General features: G+C 37.5%; 2 protein-coding genes across 6 annotated transcripts in view; one reads left to right on the top strand and one right to left on the bottom strand.

Annotated features, from left to right (window-relative positions):
* Positions 1 to 25,419, top strand: part of LOC146001481 (1-acyl-sn-glycerol-3-phosphate acyltransferase alpha-like) — a 122,394-nt gene that overhangs the window by 72,422 nt on the left and 24,553 nt on the right. The window contains exon 1 of one of the 5 annotated variants that reach the window (XM_083138846.1): positions 17,370 to 17,486. The exons of 1 other annotated variant lie outside the window; for it this stretch is intronic. The gene's annotated coding sequence lies outside the window, so the exon portion shown is untranslated. Of the gene's footprint in view, positions 1 to 17,369; positions 17,487 to 18,524; positions 18,578 to 24,028; positions 24,167 to 24,220; positions 24,607 to 25,419 lie in introns of those variants that run through there. 3 more of the 5 variants (XM_083138849.1, XM_083138848.1, XM_083138847.1) reach the window with 3 other exon arrangements.
* Positions 1 to 25,419, bottom strand: part of LOC146001480 (1-acyl-sn-glycerol-3-phosphate acyltransferase alpha-like) — a 38,070-nt gene that overhangs the window by 8,858 nt on the left and 3,793 nt on the right. The window contains exon 2 of the mRNA XM_083138845.1: positions 1,785 to 1,938. Within this exon, the coding sequence (XP_082994971.1) occupies positions 1,785 to 1,927 (143 nt within the window). The 5' untranslated portion in view covers positions 1,928 to 1,938. The remainder of the gene's footprint in view (positions 1 to 1,784; positions 1,939 to 25,419) is intronic.

The following is a 25,419-nucleotide window of genomic DNA, read 5'->3' as shown; positions in this document are numbered from 1 at the left end:
AGAACTAAATTAGAAATAAAAGTACAGAGGTAGCTGATACAAGAATTCAACTGACAGCTAGGCGGTTGGTAAGCATGGGTTTCGACCTCCACAGCCTACTGTGGGTTAATATGTACATGGACTCATGTCTCCTCCTAAACACAACTTATCAAAAACAGTTGAATTTTGCGAAAGTTATTGAAAAATTCGTTGTCATTTCAAACATCTGGACAGCCTAACAGTTATGTTGCCAGAACATTTTGGTAGGGTGGACAAAATATTTGTATATGGGATCTGCTTCTTCGGTTATGGGTAGCAAGATTTCTCTCATGCTCCTTCTCCCTAACCCCTTGTTTATCTCTCTTCTCTCTATTTTTCTCTTTTTCTTCTTAAGTTCTCGCCTCCTCCATCTCTTTTCTTCTTCTCTCTTTCTCTTCATCTTCTATTTTTATTCTGTTTCCGTATTCTTCTTTCTTTTTGTTATTTCTTTCCTTCCATTTCTCCCTCTCTCTTAATTTGTCTCTTTCTCCTTGGATTTCTCTATCTCTTTCTTCCTCAATCTGTTTCCTTCTTTCTATCTTCCTATTTTAAATTTTCTTTCTTGTTTCTGTCTTATCTCTATTCCCCTTCTTTCTCTGATTCTTTATCTCTTCCTTTATTCCACCTTTCTATGTTCCCTTCCTCCTCTGTTCCCAATCAATTCTTCTCTTCCTTTCTTTTCCATTCTCTATTTTCTCTTGCCTTCTCTTTATCTCTCTGCTTGTGTACGTGATTGTAGTTCTACCATAAATAATTTTCAGAAATTCTCACGTAGATCGGTTGCAGAGTGGGCAAAGGTTTAGTTACGGTGAGCTAGAGCTCACCCTTGACCCTCTGCTGGCGACGCACTTAGAACCTCAGCTAAACATTCAAACACATTTTATCATAAAACTTATCATCAACAGCATATTTTATTAGACTTGCACCTAGGCTGCTTTATGCCCGTCATACCATTTGAATTCATTATTTTTATAAAATATTTCAGTCGAACGGTAGATAGCAGCACAATTGCTTAAATATATATATTTCCTGTGCCTTTTTGCGCTAATTGAAATTATTTAAGGAAAGAAGAATTTTTAAAATGAAAATTTGTAGATATGGCACCTTAATGTTCTGAGATTATGCAACGCAGCAAATTTACATTCTACTATAAAGAAATATGGCCCTCCTGGAAGATGTTTTGTTGAAGAATGTTTTACATAAGAAAAACTTAGTGGTGTTACTCGGCATATCCTTTAAGGAATTGATTCTGTCTGTCCCTCAAGAAGTATGTCATGCAACGAAACAGGAAGAAATGGGTTGGAACCTGGTCCGGTCTATAGGCCGGGTATAGGATTTTCCAGGCCATCAAGGTCCTGAATTTTCTGGTGGGCCAACCTTGTCCTGTGACATTGCAAGAGGACCTTCTTTCTGTTCACCCTTGGTGGGTAAGGCTGGAGAAAAATATTGCACACCTATGGCAGCTGGTTACCATGGAAGTTCTTTCTTGAACACCTGTACTGCTTCGCTCTGCTCACTCGATTTCCTCCCCTTTTCTGCCGCTATGCGCGGCCTTGTTCCAGATATAGCTGGGACAAGCACACAGATGATCACCAGTACTCACTCCTTTCTACAGCACATTTAACATCCATTGCAACATCTGTTCCGCAAGACGTTATAAATTCACAACACACCATGAGTTTGCATCAATTCCTGTAGCACAGATTCTTAACATATTAGCATTTTGAAAGCTTGTTCTAATAGAAATACGTATTAATAATACTAACCTCAAAGAATGAACATTTCCTTTCTTGAAAATTTCAATAGGTATTGTTACAAGCGGTATTAGGAAGAAATATCCAATGCAAAACACCATGTAGGAAATAATATAACGTATCCTGGCGTTCATCCAAGCCATCATGATTATCATATGAAGTAATTCTGTAACGAAAGATAGAAGCTAGATAATTATGCATACATACAATTTAAAATATGTTCTAAATACTCAATTTCGGAAGATTATTTTGTTTGCGTTACAAAACAAAACACCTCTGTAATACGAACCAAAGTCAAAGTTTGTTGCTTTTAGTGTTAATAACAGAAATAAAGTTCAAATAAACAGTTTTAGGACAGAATAGGAAAGCAAATAAATGCATATCGAAAAAAAAATACTGTAAAATACTGGAATCAGTTTTTGTTTCCATATTCTACCATTTAAACCAAAGAATAAATGGTTACACAGGTTTGAAAATTGCAAAAATTACTGCTGTTGTGATGGCAACACAATACAAGCACCATGACTAAAATTTCTACCTAGCTTTTAAAGATTTTTCTGTAGAACGATGTGTGTAAAAGTTAATAACAAAATTAAATGCCAAAAAATAATAAAAAAACAACAGTTGTGCTGCATACCCACTCATCTGGTGGATCGAGTAGAAAAGTCTCCCCAAAGACATAATACAGTAAAACCTCGTTAATCAGGACTAATGGGGGGGGGATAAGTTGACAGGTTTAACGAAAGTCCGGATTAACTGAAATAACCTAAAAGAACAGTAGAAAGTGCATTAAAACTCCGTTTATAGCAACAAAACACGTTTATTATGGTGTATTTAAAGGGCATATGCCTAAATACACTATACAGTATAGCACAAAGTCTGCGGAAAACAGAATTTCATCAGTGGTTGACTGCCTTTTCTTTGAGAAGTTCTCTTGTTGACTTCTAGCCACATTTAAAACCTTGCATTTTATTTATTTTTTTGCCTCTTGCCTGTCCGGATTAAGCGAAGTCCGGCTTATCGGGATCCGGATTAACGAGGTTTTACTGTAATAGTAATAATAGTAATAATAATACTGTTATTATAATAATATTCCCTGACCCTTCTACAAAAATTCCTGACAACACAAATGGATGCAGGTACCCCTCCCCCTTTCCAGACAAAAAATGTGGTTCCGCCTCTGACATGAAGCATTTTCCTTAGCACTTATGCCATGACTAGGGCTCCGAATTTGAAGACCTATAAATTGCCAAAAAAAGGAGCTAAAAATGTAAAAAAAAAAAGACCTGAAAACGGAAAAATTGTGATCCAAATTAATTAATAACTTCAGTTCTAATTACATATTTATTGAATATGCGCGGCACCTCCTTATCTGACTTGAGATCTTTGCAGACGCTTGCTGTCTGGTCGTATACACCGTGCTGAAACCAAAACAAGAGAAAGTTGCCACTTACAGCCCGACCTTCCAGACAAGTTACGGTTGAAGGACCTTGTACCGTACCTGCTTCAGTCGTCCAAAAATGTTTTTCTCTCGTTTCAGGGATGGTTCAAATATATTTATTTCTTTCTTTACTACAGAAAGGATGTTGAAGAGGTGATGAACTGATGATGATTCGAATTGAGAATGGGCAGTTAAAACGTAGTCGAAAGAAGGTGACGTTGCAAAAAAAAGCCGTTAAGACCTAAAAAAAGGCTAAAAAAGGACCAATAAGCCAAAAAACGCCGAAAAAGGCAAAAAAGAACAAATAAAACCCACCTTTTTCTGGCCTACAATGACCAAAAATGAACATACATTATGTTGGGCCTCGTCTTCGGACACTAGGAAAAAAAATGATTTTTCCTCAACTTCCGAGACCTAGTCATGACCAAAACATTTTTTACCATTTTTACATTTTACATTTTTACCGTGTAAAAAGAAAAATCTGTACGCTTCGTATTGCAAATGCTAATTTTACAGCAAATGCTTCCTGTAAAGTGATGTATGCTATAATAAATTCTATAAAATTCTGGAAGCATTTATGCTAACAAAAATGCTAAGAGAAATGCTTCCATGTAAAGTGGATGTAACGCATCATGCAGTCAGTTCCTAAGTAAATGGAATATGTCCAAGTTGACGTGTAACACCAAACTAACTAACTCCCTAGCCTTCTTAAACCCGATGGTTCATGGCTGCAGCAACACAGGCCTTCCATCTTCCCCTATCTTGAGCAAGTTCTATATACTCTTTTCCATCTCTACCGATTTCCCTTAGGTCCATCTCAACGTTGTCCCTCCATCTTTGTCTTGGCCTTCCTACAGGTCTCTTACCATCAGGTTTCCCAACAAGAATCCTGTAAACTCCTCTTTCCTCTCCCATTCGTGCCACATGGCCTGCCCACCTAAGTCTTCTTGATTTAATTATTCTAATAATATCTGGACATGAATACAAATTATGTAGTTCTAAATTATGTAACCTTCTCCACTCACCTGTTTCCTCATCCCTTTTAGGTCCAAAGATATTCCTAAGGATCTTATTTTCAAATACTCTCAATTTATGTTCCTCTTTCAATGTAAGGGACCAAGTTTCACATCCATATAATACTACAGGCAAAATTACTGTTTTGTATATTTTAACTTTTAGTTTCTTAGATATTAAATGAGAAGACAAAAGTTTATGAAGAGAGAAGTAACATGCATTTCCTGAATTAAGCCTACTTTTTATTTCCTCTTTAATATAATTTTCATTTGTTAATATTACTCCTAAGTATTTGAATTTGGAAACTGGTTCAAACGAGTTGTTATCAATAATTAGATTTGGATTATTACCTAACACTTGGTTTCGGCCTGTAAGCATATATTTAGTTTTCTCTTTGTTAACTTCCAAACCTATCTCTTTAGCAGTTTTGAAAAATATTTTAGCATTATTCTTAATTGTATTTATATCATCCCCCAGTAAGTCTACATCATCTGCATATGCTAACAACTGAGTCACACCATTTAATTTTAGTCCTTCTTTAGTTTCTTTTACCTTCCTTACAGCATATTCAAAGGCAAAATTAAAGAGCAATGGAGATTATGCATCTCCTTGTTTTAACCCATCATGAATTGTAAATTTGTTAGGCATATTAATACCTACACGAATTTTACTTTCTGTTTCACTGGTGCATATTTTTATCATACTAACAAGCTTCTTAGGTATTCCAAACTCTACTAATATATTATATAATTTATCTCTTTTGACCGAATCATATGCTTTTTTGAAATCAATGAATAGCTGATGGACATTTTGATTATATTCCCACTTTTTTTCAAGTGTCTGTCTGATGTGAAAAATTTGATCTGTAGTTGATCTGTTATGTTTAAATCCACATTGATAATCACCTATAATTTCATTAGCATATGGGGTTAGTCTTGTTAAAATAATGTTAGAAAATATTTTATATGTTGTTGAGAGTAGAGAAATTCCACGGTAATTATTGCAGTTCATTTTATCACCTTTTTTAAACACAGGAACAATTATGGATTCTTTCCACTGTTGAGGGATTTCTTCTTTATTCCATATTAAACAAATTAATTTATGAATTTGACATATTAATGAATTTCCACCATATTTAATTAACTCAGCTGGTATTAAATCAATGCCAGGTGCTTTGTTATTCTTTAGCCTTTTAATAGCATCTTTAACTTTAGTCAAGTTAGGTTCTGGAACTAAAGGTTCTGCTGTGTGTACTTCATTTACTTCTGATTTATCTCCTACATGGACATTTAAAAGGTTATTAACGTAGTTCTTCCATCTATTTAGAATATCGCTTGGGTCAGCTAGAACAGTGGTTTCCAACTTCAAAAGGTCCGAGGGCCAAAATTATATCCAGCAGTTGATAGGCGGGCCGCATTTTTTTTTTTTGGGTGGGGATTAAAAATTACAAAAATTGTAAGTACTGAACTGAAAATGTAGTACTTTCACATGACCAAAATTTCTAAAATGAGGCAATAAAACAATGGAATTACAAATCAAAATTGTATAATTACAATTTATTTCACAAAAACCCAATACTTAGTGATGAATTGAAAGAAATTAAAGACACACCATACAAATAAGAATCCTTCATAGTAAGTGTTCAATGTGAAAATTGAGCCCGATCTGCTTCTTTTATTAAAGTTGTATTTGAATTTCTGTATTTGAAAGTCTCAGAAGGTGAAGCAGTGAAGAATCTGCCAGTCTGCTTCTGTAGCGGTTCTTGATGAACTTCATTGAAGAAAAAACACTTTCACACGTGTATACACTGCCGAACATCGATGTCATTCTTTGCCCAAAATTACGAAGGTTTGGAAAGCGTTCTTTTGTAAGGTATTTGTAAAACTCCTTCTTGCCTAGTTTGAAGGAACACATCGCCTTGCAAATCACGCAATTCAAGTTGGAGAGAAGCTATTTCAATTTTCAATCTTACGTTTTTTGGAGATATTGCTCATTTCGATATTTGCACAAACTTTAACAATCAGTCACAGTACAATCCGAGTTGGAACACTGGAAATCTCTTCGTACTTCGTGCGTAGAAAAACAGATCTCTATAGCGCCTATCTGCAGTTTGTTTCTGAACAAAAAGAGTGAAGCCTTCGCGGAAGCAGACGAGTTCATTCCACATAGCGAAGGGATGGAATGCATGGTGTGAAGAGAAAGTTACGTCACTTTAGATTCTCCTGATTATCATTATTGACTGCAAAATCAATTCTACCTGTGATATTGTCTTTCTTCACAGAGCATCCGTAAAAAAAGAACGTATTTTAATAAAAATAAATAAAATTAATGTATTTTGCAAACTGGCTTCGCGGGCCGCAGAAAAAGGCAACGGGGGCCGCATGCGGCCCGCGGGCCGCCAGTTGGAAACCTTTGAGCTAGAAAATCACCGTCTTTATCTTTTATCAAGTTTACTTTAGGTTGCCACCCCTTTCTAAACTCATTTACACCTTTATATAGATCTCTGATATTTTTATTTTTGCTGTTTGTTTCAATTTCGTTAATTTTGCTTTTCAAGTAATCTCTTTTTTTTACTTCAAAACGTGCGGTTAACTTCTCGCTTTATTCTATTATAATTGTTTAGATTTGTATCATCAGAGTTATTTAACCACCTAAGTCTAGCCTGATTTCTTATTTCTATTAGATTATGACATTCATTATCAAACCATGGCTTACTTTTTCTCGGATTATGGTATCCTATACTTTCTATAGCTGCTGATTCTATTGCATTACGTATGTGTTCCCAATTCTTATTTACGTCTGTTTCATTTATATTTTCATCATCATTTAAATCCTGCAAAACATCAAATCTATTTGACAGTTTAATTTGGTAATCTTTCTTAATTCTTTCATCAGTAAACTTTCCTGTATCAAATTTTAGAACTTTTAGATTTTGTTGCTTAGAGTCTTTCTCTTAATTTAGCAATTACTAAATAATGGTCACTGGCACAGTCAGCACCTCTATGCGTACGAACGTCAATTATACTAGTATGCCTTCTCTTATCAATGAGAATATGATCTATCTGATTATGAGTTTTACCATCTGGAGAAGACCAGGTATATTTATGGATATCTTTATGTTTAAAAGTGGTACTTTTCACAATTAAATTCTTTGAGGTTGCAAAAGTAATCAATCTTATACCATTATCATTACTTAATTCATGAAGACTTTCTTTACCAATCGTGTGTTTAAATGTCTCTTCTTTGCCAATCTGTGCATTACAGTCACCTAACAGAATTTTCATATCATACTGAGAAAATTTATCAATACGTTAAAAGTACTTAAAAAATTATAGCCTTATCTACTAAAAAAAATATATAAGGCGGTAGACTCTTGGTTAGGACACCATAGAACTTCCTCCTAACGCTCTGTAATGTTCAACAGACGTTCAGTGCTTGCTTCCAAAACTAATTCTTCCCTGAAAAATGACGACAGCTCTGTATTAAAGTAAGAGCACCCTTAACTCGGAAGGACAAGGTCGAAAGTGACGACAATGGTGGCCTACACACTTGCCCAATTCACAAAATGTTATTCTTATTTGCGCACCTGGTTCCCACGCTCCATGCTAAACGGAACCATTCCGAGGTTGTTAACCTTTCCGAGGTTTGCGGTCAAAATTAGACAGGGTGGTTCAGAAATATTCATAGCCTTATTCCGCCTAGCCTCTATGACCGAATACATTGACTGTTCGACTCACCATATCGCTTGCGATGGTTCTGAGTGCGTACCTTAGCATAGGAAACTCCTAATTTGCATTTGCTTCCCCGGTAGTGTAGTATTTTTTTTCTAACCTTAGAATACCTTTACCTACACACGCATATATATACTTTATAGTTACTTTGCGACACTTAAATTGCTAACTTGGGCAAAGAGCTAAATTTCACAACTCTCTCTCCAAGTATGTGTCTTCTCTGGATGCTAAGGCGAAATAATATTCGTGAAAGCTCCTAAGATAAGAAAATGAGAATTCGTTGCATGATAAATTTAGAACAATTATGCTTTTTTCTATTTCCCATTTCTATCTGCAGGCGAATTCTTGAGTTTTTTATATGTGTGTGTGTGTAAAGAAGTAAAACTACCCCTTGGACATTGCAACATACCATGAAGCACAGTCACAATCTCGGCTATTTGTGGAGATTGTGTGATCACCACCACGCTCCGGCCGCTTGTGAAACAGTATGAATTTCTGTTAGCACTTTTTACTTGTGTGAAACTATGCGATGAATGGAAAAATTGTTTCTACAAAAGTTCTCTCTTATTATTTTTGTAAGAGGGCTATAAATATTAAACCAAAAAAAGTAGGTTTCTATTTAAAAATTTTGAGCTCGTATTTTGTTGGGGGTCCTCTAAATTCGGCGCTGGGCCAACATCGTGAGGACATTTGGGGAGCTACTTGAAAAGAAATAGCGGACTCTAGTCTCGAAAGACAGAAAACAGCGGCGATGGGGCTTGATGCGCTGACCACACGTCACCCAAAGAAAACAACTCTGGCGGCCAGCCCTTAGAGGGCTGTTAAGCATGGAGACAATTACAATATATATATATATATATATATATATATATATATATATATATATATATATATATTGTATTATGTGTGTGTCCTTTCATTCTAATATACTGAAGTCTGGAACGAAATCAGATCGTTGAACCTTGTTTCCATTTCACAATCTTGTTCGCATTCTCGTCTCGAACTGTAATTTTGTAAATTTACCACTTACAGGTATTCATCAATTAGTATTATAATTAATAATAACATTAATTTGTAGTCCAAGAATATTAAAAGACAATAATAGTTTTTAAAGATGCGACTGGAACCATTTTAAAATTGACAAAATTTCAGCGAAAACAAATGATTGTACCATTATGTGTATTTACAAATGAGGAGGAAATTACTTGCAGCGTGTTGAAAACTGAAGATGTCACGGTATATAGCTTTCCAGTTCACAAATGTGAGAATTCTTATCTTACATTCACTAGAGATATCACGTTCTTTTTTCCTCATGGTTCTTCCATGAGTTTTCTCGTTGATAATGATCAAAGACTGGAAAAAGTATCCGCCCGCCTGACTATGGCAACCACCGATATCTTATGAATTACCAGAGGTATAAAGATGAAATTTGGTTTGGCTCAAAGACTTATTCTCAATCCACAGCAAGAACGAAGTCGATGTAAACAGAACCATGTGACTTCTGAAAAATTGTTAATTTCCCATGTGTAGGGTCCGGTGTTGTATTGCGCGTCAAATCTCCTGCATATGGCCTTGAACGGCTGAACAGCACCAGCGAATCACAGACGTGCGGCGTTGCCGTGCTCTCCTTGACAAGGAGTTTAGCTCAACCACGCTGTCTCTTTTCCGTGTGAGATTTCGACATGGCACCGCTGCAGTGCACTGCTATTGGCTATCGCCATATGCAGGAGATTTGACGCGCACTCTAGCAATGTATTGTGTTTATACAGTTCTTAATACTCGTATAATGCACCACAACTTCAGTATAATTTCTAAGGTGAGTAGTATGGCTTTATCACGCGCATTATATTAGCGTATCCGAAAAATTACTTTGTAAAAGTAACGGAGTTATATATTGAAAAGTAACAAGGTTACATTTGGAGTTACTTTACAGTTACTTTCGTGACGAGCACAAAGGTTACAATTGTTGTGTTATGTTGAGTTACGATGACTTTATAATATGAATTTATGAACGTACATGTCCAAAAAGAAACAACTGACTATCGAATATAGTAAACAGTTTGTATAAAGTTAGGTACAATGAATAAAGTCAGAGGGGGCCACTCCGCGACTTGCACGTTATTGGCTAGAGCTTGTGACGTCACCAAGAGGACACGAGCGGAAGAAAGCTATGCGTAGAATGTAGCAGATGGCCCATGAAACGCTGTGTTTTCATGCATCTTAGATATTATACACCAAAGCTGTGTATTTAATTTGACAACAAGAGATCAAATACGCGATAGAATAATAAGCTTATTCCGAAACAATGCATAGTTTATTTTTCAGACATTATTATGCGTGATATCTTGTCCCTGTAGGCTGTAGTCCACTGCCGGCTTTTCTTTCCAGCTAACCTATTGCATTTCTTTTAAATTTCTAATTCTAAAGAAAGTTCTTGGCCGGGCATATTCATGTCCTGGAATTTCCCATTAATATTTTTACGCTACTTTTCAGATTCTCCAGTTGATCGCCACGATGAGGATAAATTTGTTTTTGTTATTTAGCGTCTTCTTCCACTTATGGCTAATCGTGACGAACAGGATGAGTGATGATTAGTTTAAATTGATGAAGGGACACTCGCAGCAGGCACGTATCCAAGGGGGAGTTTAGGGGGCTCGAGCCCCCCCGAAAGTTTGCGGTTTACAATAGATAAAACGAGGTTTTTGGTTTCTTGTGGTGTGAAATAAAATAATGTGACGATAATTTAAGGAGAGAAATAATTATCGAGTCAAGCACGTATCCAAAATGGGAATCAGGGGGCTCCAGCACCCCCTTCAGGAAATTACGCTACATAAAATTAGGTTCATGGCTTCTTGAATAATGTGATGATAATTTGAGAGAAATAATTACCAGGCAAGACACAAGAAGGAGTCGAACTACTGTCAACATTAACGAATCGTTTTATCTGCGGAACGTTCTAGAATATAATGAGGTTAAAATACGCGGCTTCAATTTCCAAGTTGATCTGTAAAACATAATCGGTTAATGAGAATTCAAAGGTAAGTGTGAGAGTTCATACAGTCGATTAGTGACCAATCAGTGTCCATTGGTGGCTTTATAAGATCTAGTGATTCGAAGATGAAAAGGACTAAATACCGTAAAGTAACGAAGTCTACTACTAGTTCCAGTTGGAGTCCAAAGCTGAAGACATTAACGACAGCGGAATTTCCGGAGCCTCAGAAAAAAGTCGCTAAATACGATGATTTGTAAGACCCGTTGGGGAAGTATTTTCTGCCTACTTTTGGAGAAACGAACCTAGTATTTTTCCCAAAGTTAAATGAACATTTTTGATAATCGATAGATGCACCAAGAGGGCCATCCAGACTTTTTTAAAATATAAAAGTAAAATATCCTATGATGATGCAAGTTTCCTTTGGCATTTCGACAATTTCTTTTCATAACAAAGATATTTTCGACATCCTGTTAGAATACGTGTGCATGGAGGAGGAAAAGGTGATAGGATTTGTTTTTCCTTACCTCTTGTAATTGTCATTTTTTAGGGAAGTGTCCTGTAGTGTATAAAGATAGATTAGTGAATGAAGATGAATCGGATTAGTACGTTATACTTAAACACACGTTGTTTTCCACGTTACCAAACGAGGATAAACATCTTGGCCACTGTCGCAACCTCAAGGAGGGGGCGGGGTGGGGGAGGGCATTGCGGAGGTTTTTTTTTTTCGATTTCTTGATCACGTTGGCACTACCCATCATAGTTGCCGCCGGCCGCCACTGTTATATTGATAATACAAAAATCATTGATAAAATTTTCCTTGCTTTGATAAGTATGCTTTACATCAGTGGCGTATACTGGGTTAAGAACCTGGGCTATCGCACCATATCATAGTGTTCGAATATTTGGGGTGGCGGGTTGAAGTGATGTGACTCTGTGATTAAAAATATATACCTCATAAATAAAACATGGAAATATACACTGCCAGTAAGGAAAGGATTTCAAGAATTTCATTCTTATTTGCATAAATGAGGGGCCCATATTGTGAAATATTATGTAGGCCTATATACGAGAATAAAAATATAATTTCAACCTACCTATTTTCACGATTTTAAGTTCGGGTACTCCTTGTTGGCGCAGTAATAACGTTGTTGTCTCGAAACTAAGGAGTCCCAGGATCGATCCATGGTGGTTTAGATACCACTTTAACTGTAGGTTCGACCCCCATTAGCTTATCTGTTCATAAAGTGGACATACAAGAAAAATCCACAACGATTTGGAGCTTAGCGTCATTCGTAAGCCGAAAAGACAGCTTGTTAATTATGTCCCTCATTTCAGTTCACTACACAACACAACACAGCACGTATCATTCACAAAAATACAATTCAATCATTACTGTATTCACACGCTGCCTATAAATAAATTCCACGCACGAAGACCACTCGACGCGATCTAGACTATAAATGGTTCTTGTTATTTCGGTAAACCATTCCCGCTCAGCCAACAATTTTCTACTCCCCAGTGTATCTCTAGTTGTTTGGAGGTCAACGACCTCTTTTTCAACTCTCCTGCAAGCGTTCAATTGTGTTCTTGTTCCTGACACATGACACTTTCCACTTGCCCGCGATAATTTGGCTTCAAAATTCCCCATTCCTGGGAAGATTACATGCTGGGAAAAATTGGTTTGCAACATTGACCCAGACTGTTGAGGAAGTTCTGAGGGTTTTTTCCCCGCCATATGCAACCCTGTTCTCTCTCCTGTAACAGTTTGGTTCCCCAATTCCCCGATCCTGGGGAAATTACATGCTGGGAAAAATTGGTTCGTAACATTGATCGGAGCCCTGTCAAGCTTGCCCGTCCCCCCCGTGTAGTTGCTCGTTGGCGCTGGGCCAGCCGCCTCGCGAATTCAAAGAAAGCGGGATATGTTTCCAACTTCTAAGAAATCAGGTTCATCTTCTTATTTAATGAACAATTTTATGCACATTTTCTGATAGATATTTTTTCTGTATTTTATTCCCCGAATCTGGGCTTCGCAGATAGCCTAGATATCCCCGAATATACGCCTCTGCTTTACATTGAATAGCTTCTTTGGGCATTATTTACATGACAGCTCTTCTCATTGATTGACGAGAAGACGAGAAGATTGAAAGGATGTGCAGGGGAGAAACATCTGTCCTGTAAGTCGTACATTATATTTTCAGCACAATTTCTCAACAAACGCACATAAAGTAAAGTAACACAGTGCAATTGTTAATTAGTGTTGGCTAACTACGAGATGTTCAAAGTATTATTTTCGCGGGAGATGTTTCAACTTCAAAGCTAATAAATCTTATCTTGCACTCAATATTCAATGATGCAATACAGTAGAGCGTCGATTATCCGAACGTCGGTCAACCGAACGACCGCTTAACCAAACTGTGTACTCGCTCACTTTCAGATATCTGTAATGAAAAAAGTACGTGACTTAGCTGCTCGTAAGCGTGTAGGCTTGCTTAGACAGACCAAAATAAAGGATTTTTTTAAACGTTAATTTTGTGTACTGTGTGTATTGTTCATGCAAAATGCGTATGTAATATGTACATATTTTTGTTTAATAAACTGTACCACATACTATATATTCCTACTAAAGTTGCCTTTGTACGTTACTTTGTAATACATACTTAAAGAGATGCCTGTTTTTATGAATAAATTTACTGTACAGTACTTCTTTTTGGCAAATAAACATGTACAGTTCGATTATCCGAACAAACCAGTTTTCCGAACACCCATGTCCCCCAATTACTTCGGATAATCGACACTCTACTGTACTTAGAAACTGAGTTCCGATTGTGTAAAGGTTTTTGAAAGTTGCATACGTGATGATAAGGAAGGCGAGTGTGGAAGTAAGGCCAGAGGCGCAACCACAATTTTTTGTCTGGAGGGGGCAAGTACCAGGATAAACGTACCAATAATAATAATAGTAATAATAATAACATTAAAATGGCATTATTATTACTAGTGGTAGTAGTAGTAGTATCAAAGACGTTATTATCCTCATAAATTACGCATAAGGGAAGTAGATGTCTGTCCTTAAGCATTTATTTGGAACAAACGATTTGAAATATTTTTTCAGCACCAGAAATTTTACATTAGCTAATAATTGAAAACAAGCACACAAACTGTATTTTTGAATGGCAGAAAATGAATGATAAATGCATGCCGAAGATATTTTTTTGTACAAGTAACATGTATAACTTTCATATGTTTTACACATATGCAACATGGAGCGACATAAAATAAGAAAATACATATGCAAGATGCTAACACTAAATTATGTACGTATTCAAAGTTTATTCATTACATATATACAAAACATATTATTTAAATACATCACATTACAGAAAACAATTATATTGGGAGCGAAGCGAGAAAGAAAATTTTTAGATTCAATTTTTGCAATTTAAAACAATGATTTAATAGGGAGCAAATAATATCACAATGCGCCAAGACATTCTCTCTTTCTCAAACTTTTTTTAAATTTAGATCATTTGGCGCCCATGGCCGACTCCCGCCGCCCCCTAGCTACGGCTCTGAACTTGACGAGACTGAGAAAGCGAAGCGAGCAAGAACATTTTACGAAATGTATTTTTATTTGTATAAAATTTGAAATAGAAGGGGGCAATTACTCCTCTGTGCCCCCTGCAGGTGCCTTTGGCCATCAATGTTTGCCCCTCCTAGAATTGACTTCCGTCGAAGGTTGGGGGGCAATGCCCCTGCACCCCACCTGTGGCTGCACCACTGAGTAAGTCCGAAATTTGGAGGAACAAATTGAATCAATCCTGCCACAGCAACTTGTTTTTTGGGAAACGATGATCACTTTATTCCAGGCGATTTGTTCTCATTCTACCGGCATTCAAGAAAAGGTGTGTATAAGTAAATAATCGACCCATTTATCTCAAGCTTCCCTATACGCTAACGAAGTAAGTTCCATTCTGTCCTCTTAATGACGTCATAGCGCGCACAGAATCATGGGAAAAAATCTCGGAACCTCGGGAATGGCCTACCTAATAAAGGTACCTTGGAATAAAGTGATGAATACAGAAATATTATTATTGGAATCATTTGTACTGGTAATTTTGCTGCGAACTTAGACAAAATCAATGATCATTATTTATAATCAAATAAACATATGTAGACTTACGTGTTTTATTTATGTTTGTGGTAGAATATGTCTAATAATATATTTATATTATTACAAGAAATAGATGGAACAAGGAGACAGCTTTCCTTGAATAATCGTTTCAGCTATTTGTCGTGACCAGTATAACTTATACAACGCGCTACAAACCACTACCATAAAATCCTTTCTAGAGGTCCCGGGTTCGAATCCCGGCCAGGGCATGGATGTTTGTGAGTGCATTCATCATGATATCATCACTCACTTCATCTTCGCAATTAGCGAAAAGTGGCAGAAAAAGCGAAGTAAAATAAAGCAAATCAATTAATCATAAAATACTTTCCAGGTAAGATCATTCGATTGTAATTGTGGGGTAGGCAGGTACAGGGCAAAAATCTACCGATCGTCCACAAAGTATTTCGCGTGTCTGTGTGAAATCTATTACTAATACACTATTACAGACACAGACACAAAATATGAAATTTGAGAACAGATTTTTCAAGTCCACTTTATGTACAGAAAGGCAAATCGGGACTGGACCCACAGTTTATAGTCGGATCGGAACCATAAGGCAATCGGGAAGGTAACATTCCGTGAATAATGAAATACTGATTTTTGTCGGTTTGTGAAGAGTACTCGTGGATCATGTTGCGTTTGGAATTCCCAGTAAAATAATCTCCATCTTGTTTTAAAGGCTATGATTACCAAGTGTACCGAAAAATAATTATTCTCGGAAAACTCGTTCTTACGTTAAAGGCAATTCATTTTATGACTTCACCTTCAAGGTCACTATCATTGCTTAATAGGAATCATGGTTAGCTGCAAACATCTACCATCATATGTGTAAGTACCAAATATCTCTGGAAAGACATGTTTTCCTTCTGGTTAACACTAACAAACAAAATGGCGTATTCAAAAATCCTCACAATATCGAAAGCTAATAATAATTTTATGTTATTAACGATTTTCAGTGTATACTGTTAGTGGAAATATTTTTATCTAAGGTCAAAGGGACTGTAGGGACTTCCTCCTGTGGTCGTACTCCATTCATCCCTTTAGAAACGAGACTGTAAGCATAGTACAGTCATGGACACTTCTGGGTTGCAGCAACCTTATTGACTTTGAATGGGATCACTACAATCCAGAAGTGTCCGTATCTGTACAAGGCATGTGGAAACCATTAGGATCAATGGCGTACCCAGGGTAAAAGGAGTTTGTAGGGGTGACACTGTGACAACTATTTGTTTCATGATACCAATTCTCATTAAATGCTTTGCAGAATACACAGTATTCATAAGTTCAAGTTTGAAATTTCTATTGTAGTTATTTAGTTAGACGCTGCAATTTGATGCTTTCGTGTGGTATACAAAAAAAAACTGTCGTTGGGCCGACCTCCGTGTCGGAGTGGTTAGGGTTCCGGGTTCGAAGCCGGAATAAACACGAAATACGACCGGGACTCAAGCCAGGATCTTCTGTATTCCAGTGTCGATCACCCAACGTATCGGCAGTGGCGTGCCCAAGGGGGGGGGGGTTGGTGGGGGTTATAACCGTCCCTTTGGCTAAGTATTCCTAATATAAAGAACGTCAAAAGGTAGGAAAAGAAGACCAAATGACGGCTGACTACCAGAAAAACTGTACATAAGCCTTCCCTTTCGAAAATACTGGGTACGCCACTGCGTATCGGTCCTGTATTCTTATTTTCTCCGTCGCGATCAATATATCCGTACAAATAAGCGACATTAAACAAATCAATCATTACCGTTGGAAAGGAGATAAGCTACCTACTCTTTGTGGATTCCGTATTGTTGCAACTAGTACTACTACTACTAATATCAGTAGGGCCTCTCCGATGGCGCAGTGGTAGCGTCGTCACCTTGTAATCAACGGGTCCCGGGTTCGATACCCGGTGGAGGCACATAGTAGTACGGATCCCACTTTAAACTGTAGATCCAGTCCCGAAAGCATTTGTGGACTTAAAACACGAAATCAACCAACCATTATGATCAACATTACTTAGAAGCAGCAACACGCAGCCTCACAATTCGTGGCGCTTCACCCGCGCTTCAAAGAGTTTATCCCATCATTCTATAAAAAAAATATATAGGCCTATATATTATTTCCGTTCTGGCTTCCCCGACTACGTATTTGCTGGCAGATCTCTGTCCTCATCTCTGTTTGTGACCTTGTGCAACCCACCTGGACTTTTTTATCCGATTACCTGGTTATTACGCGTGGAGAATTCTATTTTAATTTTCGCGTGTTTTGCTCACGACTCATCCTTGCATCCACAACGGCCGCAAGACGAGTGAAGTGCATTGGTTGGTCGCTGCTCTAGGAAGACAGGACTGAGGGAGTCTTGGTGAATCTTATTTGTCTATTTAAGGTAAAATTCATTTACTTTCTATTTCTGCTTTGGCACTGCACTGTCGTTTATCTATCTCTTTTATTCGTGAATGATTCTAAGCACTAGAAATGCCAAACTCTGTTCACTTTAGGAACACCGTTGAAGGCTCTGACGTCACAATCCACAACCAGTAAAATTCTCTGTGCGGTTGTGTGTTGTCCTTATATGTGATCGATGTCCCTTTGCAGCCTTAGCTTGAATCATTAGTATGGAGATTTAGCCCATTGATTTTTTATTGGCCTGCCCATACCTCGGAAGAGCAAGCTTTAAGATATGAAATTTTCTAAACTTGACCTACAATGTGCTAATTTAAAGCGACATAAAATAATCAAACGTCAACAATCGATTATTTGTTTATGTTTCGATAGCTACAAAACTACTTACACTACAAATATAAAGTTTGGCGAGTGGAATAATCATGAAATGTGATCCAAACCGGTTTAATGACCTAAAAATTAGAACAGTCGCCTTGCGTTTGGGTTATTAATATTCTACGGGATGGGGATTAGATGGAACAACAATGGTTTCTAATTGTTGAAGACTGTTTTCTTGTTCTTCTGCAAGAGCGTGAGCCCTAAACATTTGAAGTACATGATTGCGCAGAAAGTGTGGATTGCTTCAACTGCTAGGAAGGTACGTGCATTCTCCTAATATGTCTAGAAATGTACACTTAATCATAGATATTCCGGCTTCGTGGAGCAATGTTTCAAACTGGTTGATCCTTATGCCAAGAAACCGGAATATCTATGATTGAAGGTACATTTCTAGACATATTAGGTGCATGCGCGTACCTTCCTAGCAGTTGAAGTAATCCACACTTTCTGCTCAATCATGTAAGGTAAACTGCCATAATATCGGATACCCGTACAATATCGGATACCATCATTTCTCGGCTCGTGGGTGCTGCCATCTGCAACAATCCCTGAACTACGTTCGTCGATTGCCGCCAATACTTCATTGTGAGTGGGGACGCTGTTGAGCACACTGTGCGTGCACGATCGACGAAAACAGAAATTTTCAGTTTCTGAGTTTTTGGAAGCATTTCATGATCAAAGGTTTTCACAGTGAAGGTAAGGAGAAACAATAGCTTACTTACATTTCATAGAAAGATGGAATCTTAGAGTATGTTGATATGCTAGTCCTATTCGGGTAAATGTCTTTGTTTGATATTAAGGTTATATTTCTCACGAGGTCGCGTTCGGCCTAATATCGGATAGGGAGGCCTGCCAAATATCGGATATCAAATTGGTCAAATTGACATTCGCCAATCCCAAATTGCGGCACGAATCATGTCCAGAGCAATCTGACTCAGAAGAATCTGACACTAGTTTGAAAATAAATAATAGGTTGCTTCTATCATGAGATGTAATTTTATTTCAAATATAATGTTAATATATATATTATAATGTTAAATTCCTATCCGATATTAGGCATACCCACTATCCGATATTCGGACGTCTTTTTTCGATTCCTCAAATTTGCATTGTTTTTTTTATTTGGTACTGTACAACAAATAATTTAACAATAAGGGAGATAAACACATCACAAGGCAAAAGGTAAGGTGCCAATAGTTCATATTACCAAAAATTATGCATTTCTGTTAAATTTTAGTGGGTTAATTATGGTGATTTCAAAAAGTATCCGATATTATCCTACTTCATGAACAACAGTAACTGACTGGCCCTTATCCATATCTGCAGATCATTTTCATTCCACCGGATGGTACACGTAACACCGGATAAAATCATTTTTCCGTAGCTAACTCTGAGAGATGGATTTCCTGGCGATGTCTGACTCATAAATATGCAGCAAGTGCAAGGTTCCGATCATAGGCGTAACTTGGAGAGGGGTAAGGGGACCACTTGCCCTCCTAAATTTTCAGGCTACTAAATTTGAAAGTTAATACTACTTTTGTTAACCTCTTGGTACCTGAGTAACAAAGTATTGAAGGGTATTTTTTTATGATGATTGTCAAATGTAAGCTATTCAGCAAAATAGTTCTGGACGCTATTTTTATGATATGGAAAATTTATTAATTCTGTCTCCCATTTAAGTGTCAAGTTTCATTCTGCCCACCAAATTAAGTCCTAAGTTTGATTCTGCCCCCTGAAGTTAAGTCCTAAGTTTGATTCTGCGCCCCCAAGTTAAGTCCCAAGTTTGATTCTACCTGCTTAAGTTAAGTCCCAAGTTTGATTCTGCCCCACTTAAGTTAAGTCCCAAGTTTGATTCTGCCTGCTTAAGTTAAGTCCCAGGTTTGATTCTGTCCCCCTTAAGTTAAGTCCCAAGTGTGATTCTACGCCCCCAAGTTAAGTCCCAAGTTTGATTCTACCCCCTTAAGTTAAGTCCCAAGTTTGATTCTACGCCCCCAAGTTAAGTCCCAAGTTTGATTCGGCGCCCCAAAGTTAAGTCCCAAGTTTGATTCTGCCCTCTTAAGTTAAGCCCCAAGTTTGATTCAGCCCCCTTAAGTTAATTCCAAAGTTTGATTCTGCCCCCTTAAGTTAAGTCCCAAGTTTGATTCTGCCCCTTTAAGCTAAGTCCCAAGTTTGATTCTGCCCTCTTAAGTTAAGTCCCAAGTTTAATTCTGCCCCCTTAAGTTAAGTCCCAAGTTTGATTCTACCCTTTAATTAAAGTCCAGAGTTTGATTCTGCCCTCTTAAGTTAAGTCCCAAGTTTGATTCTGCCCCCTTAAGTTAAGTTCAAAGTTTGATTCTGCCACTTTAAGTTAAGTCCCAAGTTTGATTCTGCCCCCTTAAGTTAAGTCCCAAGTTTGATTCTGCCCCCTTAAGCTAAGTCCCAAGTTTGATTCTGCCCTCTTAAGTTAAGTCCCAAGTTTGATTCTGCCCTCCTTATGTTAAGCCCCAAGTTTGATTCAGCTCCCTTAAGTTAATTCCAAACTATGATTCTGCCCCCTTAAGTTAAGTCCCAAGTTTGATTCTACCTCTTACGTTAAGTCCCAAGTTTGATTCTGCCCCCTTAAGTTAAGTCCCAAGTTTGATTCTGCCCCCTTAAGCTAAGTCCCAAGTTTGATTCTGCCCTCTTAAGTTAAGTCCCAAGTTTGATTCTGCCCTCCTTATGTTAAGCCCCAAGTTTGATTCAGCTCCCTTAAGTTAATTCCAAACAATGATTCTGCCCCCTTAAGTTAAGTCCCAAGTTTGATTCTACCTCTTAAGTTAAGTCCCAAGTTTGATTCTGCCCCCTTAAGTTAAGTCCCAAGTTTGATTCTGCCCCCTTAAGCTAAGTCCCAAGTTTGATTCTGCCCTCTTAAGTTAAGTCCCAAGTTTGATTCTGCCCTCCTTATGTTAAGCCCCAAGTTTGATTCAGCTCCCTTAAGTTAATTCCAAACTATGATTCTGCCCCCTTAAGTTAAGTCCCAAGTTTGATTATACCTCTTAAGTTAAGTCCCAATTTTCATTCTGCCCCCTTATGTTAAGCCCCAAGTTTGATTCAGCCCCCTTAAGCTAAGTCCCAAGTTTGATTCCGCCCTCTTAAGTTAAGTCCCAAGTTTGATTCTGCCCCCTTAAGTTAAGTCCCAAGTTTGATTCTGCCCTCTTAAGCTAAGTCCCAAGTTTGATTCTGCCCTCTTAAGTTAAGTCCCAATTTTCATTCTGCCCCCTTAAGTTAAGTCCCAAGTTTGATTCTGCCCCCTTAAGCTAAGTCCCAAGTTTGATTCTGCCCTCCTTATGTTAAGCCCCAAGTTTGATTCAGCTCCCTTAAGTTAATTCCAAACTATGATTCTGCCCCCTTAAGTCCCAAGTTTGATTCTACCTCTTAAGTTAAGTCCCAATTTTCATTCTGCCCCCTTAAGTTAAGTCCCAAGTTTGATTCTGCCCCCTTAAGCTAAGTCCCAAGTTTGATTCTGCCCTCTTAAGTTAAGTCCCAAGTTTGATTCTGCCCTCCTTATGTTAAGCCTCAAGTTTGATTCAGTTCCCTTAAGTTAATTCCAAACTATGATTCTGCCCCCTTAAGTTAAGTCCCAAGTTTGATTCTACCTCTTAAGTTAAGTCCCAATTTTCATTCTGCCCCCTTAAGTTAAGTCCCAAGTTTGATTCTGCCCCCTTAAGTTGTCCCAAGTTTCATTCTGCCCCCCCCCCGCCCCCCCTAAACCTCAAAGTTGGTCTGCCAATGGGAGTAAAAACAATTGACCAAAAGTACAGTAGCCTCTCGTTAACATACAAATATTGTAATATTATATATTGTGGAGTCAAATGCCGATAAAGTAAAAATTTGATCTTTATCTCAATTTGGCTCTCGTATAAGACTGCGAAAAATATGTTTGTAACATTTTGTATAATGGAATCTGATTTAACTGCAAGATTATTGATTGATTTGATGTTTTAAGCCCAATTTATGCACAGTATGGCTAATCGAGACTGGACCTACAGTTTAAAGTGGGATATTAACCAGTTGTGCCTCCACCAGGTATCGAACCCGGGACCCCTTGATTACAAGGCAACAATGCTACAACTGTGCCAGCGAGGAGGCCCTAACTGTAAGATAAATACTAACTACATAAATGTACTAAGTTCTATTTCAAATTCCGTAAAAATACTAACTTCTTTTAGTATAATAACTTATTCTGTCTTAAAAGATATAAGATATTTATTATTTAATTAATATAATGCAATTGGAACTTTATGAAATTTTTATGATGTTTCTATACTGTTAATCGTAATTCAGGCATAAATTTAGATGAAAATTGAGAATTTTCTCAAATTATCAAAATTGCAGGGAATTTTAAAGAAGTGCGAATTATACTTTTCCTTTCTTTCGCCTCGTAATTTATTCACCAAAACGTGTTGTAGTTTTTTTTATTCGGCTTTTAAAATTCAATTTTATTAGTTTCTTTTGTCATTCCCTCTTTATTTACATTCAATTCAATTTTGTTTCTGTAAGTTGAAGTTTTAATATATTTTTTTTAGTGATGCAGGAAAATTTTTGTATGTGACAGTGAAATTATGTATTCCTACGAAGGGGAAGTTTTTATCACTGGTTGTGGCAACACTGACCTTCACGCTATAAAACAAATCGAATCTGAGCAATGGTGGTTGATGGCCTTAATGAAAGGAAGCAATATTTGCTAATCAACTTTCAGCAGTGGAAGCTAATCCCGGATGAACTAAAATCAAGAATATTAATTTATTTAATTTATCTTGTAGTGTGAATCACAGGTCATTTTAGAAGGATGAAGACACGTTCATATTCAAGCCAACTTCAATAAACAATGCTGTATTTTTGGTCCAAACAGAAAGCCGTTGAACCTCGCGTGTACAAGATGCCAAGAACTACAACAGTCAAATCCAGAGAATAAGGGAAAAAAAACGCCCATGCGTCCTGAATCTTTTAAGACGAGACGACTGGGCAGTTAAGTCTCGTAGGTGAGGTCTCTTAAAATCTATGGTAATGTTATCAAGTACTCAAGCAAGCGTGGACCCTGCCCATGTGTGCTTGTGATTGTCCCTTCATCCATTCCATCTTGTCACCGCCCCTCATCTTCGCAATGAACCAAATGTGGCAGAAAAGCGAAGTAAAATAAAACAAATCAATCAATCTTATATACAAGATGACTCAGTAAGAGCGTGCAAAAGGAAAATACCAATTGACAAGGCTATCGCACTAACAGCATCTTTGTTCGCAGTGTCAGCATTGACCAAAACGTAGAAAGGTCAATTTTGCCTTTCAAAATGTATAACTTTCTTTAGATGTTATGATCTGCCCAATAGACGTCACTAGAAACTTTATGTTATGAAAACAATAGCAACAAAGTGTACCACTTAAAATATATTGAAAGCTCCAAACTATGTTTATTAAAAGTAACACACTTTCGAATAATTAACAGTTCAAACATTTCCATTTTTCCTCAAAGAATTGACATGATATATGATAGTTAAACAATTCTAACCTTCTAAATCTTAAAATGAAGTTTCAAACACTGCAAAATATTGCGGATATTAAGAATGTATTGTCCTTAGAGGCGACGAAATGTTATTTACCTGGTTGGGAACGAATCCAAATGGGAGATTTTCCTGCCGTGTTCAAGTCAAAAAACATGTTTGGAGTTGATTTGCAAGAGTAGTCTTAGATTAAATATCGTTGTTATCCGATTGAATATAAGAGTGTAATTCTACATTCTCGTACTTTCCTAAGCAAACATAACATCTAATGTACTACTAACAGTTGTTTTATAGAACGAAATAGTGAGCTTTGCAGAGTTGAAAAACAAAACAATGGCTGAAGTCCAACTGATTCAATATATAATAATTGGGCATTTTATGATCGATCAGCCTGCTACGTGACAGCAGACATTTGCTATGGACTTGGACGACACGACTATTTATCAACAGAAGGATAACTGCTGAAAATATAGATTTGATCGACCAATATGTAAACAAAATTTCCCACGTTTTGGCACAATACAAGATCCAGTTTATGAGCAACGGTTGACCTACAACAAGGTTATCGAACCTCGTGGTTTAAATGCTGCAAGAAAAGTCATTGCTGTTCACGTCACATGTCCGTGTGACTCGCCTCACTTTCGCTCTGGCAACTGCATTGTACAAACTCAACCAGTTCTTTCCTCATGCGGATTGCAAAGTGCATTTCTTGGTTGCTGCATGAACTGGAAGAAGAGGAAGTTTCTTTTACCACAGGAAATCTGCCAAGGTAATTCTCAAATTGAAAGAACACTCAAAGTGCCTCGTGTTCGTTTCCTCTTAAGCTTTTATTGCTAGGTAGCACCATTCTTACTGTGGAAGTTGTGATAAAGGAAAGTTGCACCTGATGAGGTGACCTTGGCTTTATGACAGTCGTCCTTCAGGTTGAAGTTTGTTCGAAAAATTTGAATCAGATTGTTACCGTTCTCCGTGCTTTGACAGTTCATTCAAATGCGCTAAGACCAGGGCAAATACGCGTTGATGACAGTGTAACGTCACAGCATTTGAAAGTGAAGAACTACAGGAAGCTTTAGAGAACGTACGTCTATGAGAAACTATGGACCATACCGCGTAAGAAGCAGTACAATACTCCTGAAGGCTTCAGTTCTTGTGCAGGTGTCGAATCAAGCGATTGTGCAATAGACAGTTTTATGCTAGCTGTGTACAAAGGTGAGTGTTTCAATTCTCAAAAATGTTTTACGCAGCCTATATTTGAAACATGTTTCCCTGTACTACAGTAATGTGCATAGGCGGATCCAGAGCGTGTTTTTCCTGGGGTTGGGCGAAGAATAAGCTTCTTTTTCACATTGGTACTTACGTATTCTCCATTCCTAAGGATTCTTGAAGGTGCCATTTCGTTTGTTTTTTAACGTAAATAACCTCAATTTTCGACATATCGAGTAATTTTTGTTTGTTCGTTTGTTCGTTTTCGCTTACGTTACACACAATATGGCGGAAAAATCTTGACTGGCGTTCTCCATGATCAGTGTTTATGCAGTGTTGCAACCTTCTTCATCGAAAAATACCTACTTTCGTGTTACTGATTTTATATTTTATTTTCAGGTTCGAAAACACCCACGAACCATGCACAGATAGCCCCACAAACCATTCACGGATAGCCTCACGAACCATTCATAAATAGCCCCACGAACCATGCACGGATAGCCCCACGAACCATTCACGGATAGCCCCACGAACCATGCACGACAAGGTTAGGTTAGGTTCGGTTAGGTTAGGCAAACATAGTTAAAATTATCATCTTCAAAATTGTCATGTTCCTGGAAAACAACGGTGTGGTTGGAAACACTGACCGGGTTTACAACATCGAATGCACGCAACATTTGATTCACGTAGTGGAAGGACATAGAGGCAACAGCTTTCGTGCATTGGAGAGACATTAATTTTCAAAAATACATGATTTACCGGCGAAATAAATTAACCGATGGGAAGAAACACTTCCACGACCTTTCAAAAGTGTACAGA

The sequence above is a fragment of the Lepisma saccharinum genome, chromosome 17 (genome assembly GCF_977018435.1).
Source record: "Lepisma saccharinum chromosome 17, izLepSacc3.1, whole genome shotgun sequence".
Taxonomy (NCBI): domain Eukaryota; kingdom Metazoa; phylum Arthropoda; class Insecta; order Zygentoma; family Lepismatidae; genus Lepisma; species Lepisma saccharinum.
This window is presented reverse-complemented; position numbering and strand designations above follow the sequence as displayed.